General features: G+C 33.4%; 1 protein-coding gene across 1 annotated transcript in view; it reads left to right on the top strand.

Moving 5' to 3' along the window:
* LOC107741370 (probable palmitoyltransferase ZDHHC8) overlaps window positions 1-5,334 on the top strand; it is a 20,997-nt gene that overhangs the window by 5,944 nt on the left and 9,719 nt on the right. Inside the window, exons 3-4 of the mRNA XM_016554076.1 lie at window positions 1,291-1,448; window positions 3,636-3,808. Coding sequence (XP_016409562.1) covers window positions 1,291-1,448; window positions 3,636-3,808 — 331 coding nt within the window. The remainder of the gene's footprint in view (window positions 1-1,290; window positions 1,449-3,635; window positions 3,809-5,334) is intronic.

Here is a 5,334-nt window from a genome sequence, read left to right as displayed (position 1 = left end):
ATGATTTTAGCAAATGGCTGCAATATAACAAAGAGTGAAAAATTTAAGGGGGTCTGAATACTTTCCGTACCCACTGTATATATATATATATATATATATATATACATATATTAGACATGTGCCAGTATTCGGTAATGCGATATACCACGATAATGAACATGCACGATATTTTTTACGACTAGCTGGTGCAACCGGCCCCAGAACACTCAACACCTCTCACATCACAGCCATAATCTCACATCCCGACACTTTCTTCTCAGAATTTTGAATTTACATTTTGCAATATATGTTTTTTGCCACTGAATGAAAAAAAGGTCATTTTCACGTTATTAGCATGATTATCGTGTTGTTAACATCTTTTAACATGTTTTTAACATGTTTTACCACGTTGATAGAATGTTTAAGCATGTCGTTACCATGATTTAGCCTGTTGTAAGCATTTTAGCATATGGCTAGCAAGAATTAGCATGTTGCTAGTATTTTTCTAGCATTTGTAGCATGTTGCTAGCTATCTCACAATTCTGACTTTTGTCCATACAAATTTTTTTTTTTGTAGTTGGAAGTTATAAATTCATTATAGCAAGTTGAACTTTTTTCGTTGTACTATTCTCTCAGAATTGCAAGTGTATATCTTGCGATTTTTGACACTTTTCTCCCAGACTTTTTTTTTATTTACGTTTTGCAATTGTGTTTTTTTCCCCCACCATGAAAAAATAAGGTAATTGCAACTTTTTATCTCACAATTCTGAGTTATTTTTCTCACAATTGGGGTTTATATTTCATAGTCTTGACATTATTTTCTCAGAATTGCAAGTTTGTATCTCGCAATTTCATGTGAGCAACTCGTAATTCTTTAAAATTGCAAGTTTAAATCTCGCAGTTCTGTTTTTTGTTTCCGCCATGGAATTAAAAAAAAAATATATATACTGTATATAAAAGGTGATTGTGACTTTTTAATTCACAATTCTGAGTTTATATATCACTATTCAGACTTTTCCTCTGAGAATTGCAAGTTTAAATCTCCGAATTCTGAGTTTACATCTTCGGACTTTTTTTCTTGCAATTATGTTTTCTTTTTTTCCCGCCATGGCGTAAAAAAAATTTAAAAAGCTAATTGCGACTTATCTCACAATTCCGATTTTTATATTTCACAATTCGGATTTTCTCTCACAATTGCAAGATAAAAAGTTGCAATTACCCTTTTTTACTTTTTTAGTCCTAGCTTCCATAATAACCCGCTTGCGTTAAGCGTGCACCGGTGGCCTGACGCTCTGTGTGTTTTCTCTGCAGCGAATGAGGACGAGGACAAGGATGAGGACTTCTGCGCGCCGCTCTATAAGAACATGGAGGTGCGTGGCGTGCAGGTGCGCATGAAGTGGTGCGCGTCGTGTCACTTCTATCGGCCGCCGCGCTGCTCGCACTGTAGCGTCTGCGATCACTGCGTGGAAGTGAGACGAGCGCCATGACATCAGCTGCTAAATGATGAATACAAATAAGATATATTAGGGCTATCAAAATTAACACGTTAATTGTGCATTTATTTATTTATTTTCAGTTTAACGAAGAGCTGCACGATTAATCGTTAAAAGATCGTGATCTCGATTCAAACACCCACGCGATCCCATGACAGCGATTTGCTTGTGTCTATTAAACCTTTGAATAAGTCTTACTGGAACATTCAGATCTGTGTTCGCGCTGCCGCTGACAGAGAGAGCAGTTAGCATGTTTAGGTAAGAAACCGCGTCTTTTCAACTACACAGCATTTTTTCTGTCTTACAGTCATTCGTATCATCACAGAAATACTGGGGTGAACGTTTACAGTTCAGATATAAACATTGATGTCTATGGAAGCGATCAAAATAGAGCAAGTCATCTTCTGAAAGTAACTGGCGCTTCAAATAACGTTTGTGTCGACTGCATTGTTTCTCCACTAGGTGGCGACAAGTGACTGTTAAAAATGTGTTTGTCATTGAATCATTCATTCAAGAGATTCGTTCAAAAACACTGACTCATCCAGTAATGAAACAAGTGAAGTAGCCTATTTATGAGTCATTGAATCATTCATTCAAGAGATTCGTTCAAAAACACTGACTCATCCAGTAATGAAACAAGTGAAGTAGCCTATTTATGAGTCATTGAATCATTCATTCAAGAGATTCGTTCAAAAACACTGACTCATCCAGTAATGAAACAAGTGAAGTAGCCTATTTATGAGTCATTGAATCATTCATTCAAACCACTTTTTCAAAATGTTAATATTAAGAATTGGTGTGTTAAATACATGCATATTAAAATGTTTAATAATTCATTCAAATTAATTAAACTCTTTTAAATAGACTGCAGTGATGATATTTTCTCACACATTATTTTGTTTAGTTCATAATCGTGGGAGAATCGTGATCTCTTTTTGACAAAAAAAATCGTGATTCTAAATTTATCCAGAATCGTGCAGCTCTAGTTCAGCGCGTTAAATGTTGTAACGCAATTAACGCAGCATCCATTTTTTCCTGACATCTTTTTTCTAGCGTTACAGTAGACTATGTGAACAGGCTATCAAGCATGATAAGATGCAAAAGAGAAGTTAATTCAGTACTGGCACTTCAGACAGAAAAAAGCAAAAACACAATCATGCACATTCTTTATTCATCATTTTGTAGATGTAGAGGTAAAAAAATTTTTGAATTTTATGTTGAAAAGTTAAATCACCATCTTGCTCCAAACAAAGAGACTTAAACGCACCTGACGTCGTAATTACGACTTGTCAACTCTCAAATACGAACTTCCCAGGAGGACTTGAATGCACCAGTAATTAGAAAATCCGAGTTGGGAGAAAATTGGATGCGTGTCAGGTTTTGAACATACAGCGCTCCTTTTAAAGTCAAAGAAAAAAAGAATAAGAAATCACTCACTACTCTGCTCGCTGATTCACTTTTGTAGCTTGAATAAAGATTAATCCATATTGAATTTATAGTTTATACATATACAGTTTAGTTTGTAATGTGAAGATTGTTTTAAGTTCACTATTTTTCAAAGCCTATTAAATGTTGAAAATAATGGCTTTCAATTATACTGTAATGTTGAAAAATGTATTTAATAGAGACATCGGTAGCAGTATTGGTATCAGTTATACTTGTCTTCATTAATAATAGGCTACCAAAGATGCCATTAAATGCATATTTAATGCAATTAATTGTGATTTATGGAGACAGATCAGCCTCAAAAATAACACATTTGCAAAACAAAATTCATAAATGCACAGCACAATTTACATTTACAAAATCCGATTCGTAAATTCAAAACACAATTCATAAATACACCATAAATGTGTGATGGAAATTAATTCAAGAACTTGATATATACATATTTGTGTAAACATTTTAAATTTATTTAGGTAAGATGCATTTGTGTGAGCATTTGGGGAAATATTTATGCTTTTACTTGTGTATTTATGAATTGTGTTTTGAATTTACGAATCGGATTTTGTAAATGTAAATTGTGCTGTGAATTTATGAATTTTGTTTTGCAAATGTGTTATTTTTGAGGCCGATCTGGCTCCATAGTGATTAACTAATAAAATGTACGATTAATTAGTTCATTTTTTTAATCGATTGAGAGCACATATATAATCTCTTCAGGACTTTGACCATCACTGTCCCTGGGTGAACAACTGCATCGGGAGACGCAACTATCGCTTCTTCTTCCTCTTCCTGCTGTCTCTGACTCTTCACATGGTTTCCGTGTTTTCCAGAGGTCTGCTGTATGTTCTGGATCATCTGGAGAACCTGTGGGAACCGCATGCCGCCGTCACGTATCCTTCAGCTCTATGCGGTCCCAAATAAGGAATCTGGGTCCTTGATCTGACTCAGATCTAATGTTTGATCATCAGATTAAGTGTGTGGTGAAAAGTTGCTTCTTTCAGTTGAGGACTATTGCAAAAATGAAATCTTTTTTTGTCTGTTGCTGATCTTGAGATAGTGATTCATGCATTTTTCTTCTCCCGTTTGAACTATTGCAATGCACTTTATTTGGGAGTAAGTCAATCTCTTATTTCAAAACTGCAATTGGTCCAGAATGCAGCCGCGAGGCTCCTTACTAGCACAAAGAATTTTAAAATTTTTAAGACGTTTTTAAATCTCGCGTGAAAACATATTTGTTTTCTATGGCTGTTGATATGTTGATTTTTGGAAGATGTAAATTGGTTTAATTTTTCTTCAAGGTTATTTTTGTTTTTCTGTTATTGTTGATTTTTGTATGATTGTGCTGCTGTACAGTCCTTTAGTCTTACTTTGTAGTGGAAAGGGCTCTAGAAATAAAGTAGACTTGAGACTTGAGCTCTGTGATTGTGGCATAGAAAAGCAAAAATGATCACACAAACACTCCTGCTGCCCCGTCTGCCATTGGTCAGACAGACAGATAGTCCTGCCCCAGACTCACGTGATTGGTTGAGTCAGAAGCTGACATGTCGGGTTACTCAAACAAAACACATCAATACTCTGAAAGTGCCACAGTGTTTCACTCTTCAGGAAGTGAATCTGAACCAGTGTTATTTGAGTATTTTTTTACAGTTTTTATTAATATTTTGAATTGGGTCTTATTTTTATTATTTATTAAATTATTTTATTTTTATGAGTCATTTATGATTTTATTTTTAGTCATTGTTAGTAATTTTGTTATGTGCTTTCATGTACATTTGTTTCATATATTACTGTTGGTTTAATTTATCATTATTTCATTTTTAGTGTAGTTTTAATTTTTGTTTTCAGGTTTAGTTTAATTTGTAGTCATTTTGTTATGCGCTTTCATGTTAATTTTTTTCACATATTGCTATATATATAAAATAAATAGCCTAAATTAGCATGACTGAATATATTACTACTGTATACTACAATGCAATTCTCAAAGTAATAATAATATTATTATTTTTAAGGAATAACATACAGCCAAGTTATTTTTTTATTATTAATAATTTATACAGTTCTGTTGTGCAGCATCATGTCTGATAAAATAAAATAAAAAATAAAAATGCAATGTTTTGTTGTAAATTGATTTTCATTTGATTACATTTTAAAAGATTGATTAAATTGTTAAAGTTTTATTAATTCATTTCACTAGACACCATTTTTTTATGATAAATTTGTACTGAATCATAGAACACGGAATCCATAAGAAATCAAATGGAGAAAACAGAATTTAGGGAAAAATAAAATGCATTTTTGCATAAATGCAAGATAATCAAGATATATAATATATGTGTGTGTGTGTATGTATTGGAGTATATCAAACAAGTAGCCCTTGAGACTATTTTATCCCTTCAGGGAGCCCTCACTCACAAAA

This window comes from Sinocyclocheilus rhinocerous, unplaced genomic scaffold (assembly GCF_001515625.1).
Source record: "Sinocyclocheilus rhinocerous isolate Xijiao unplaced genomic scaffold, SAMN03320098_v1.1 scaffold15, whole genome shotgun sequence".
Lineage (NCBI taxonomy): Eukaryota > Metazoa > Chordata > Actinopteri > Cypriniformes > Cyprinidae > Sinocyclocheilus > Sinocyclocheilus rhinocerous.
This window is presented reverse-complemented; position numbering and strand designations above follow the sequence as displayed.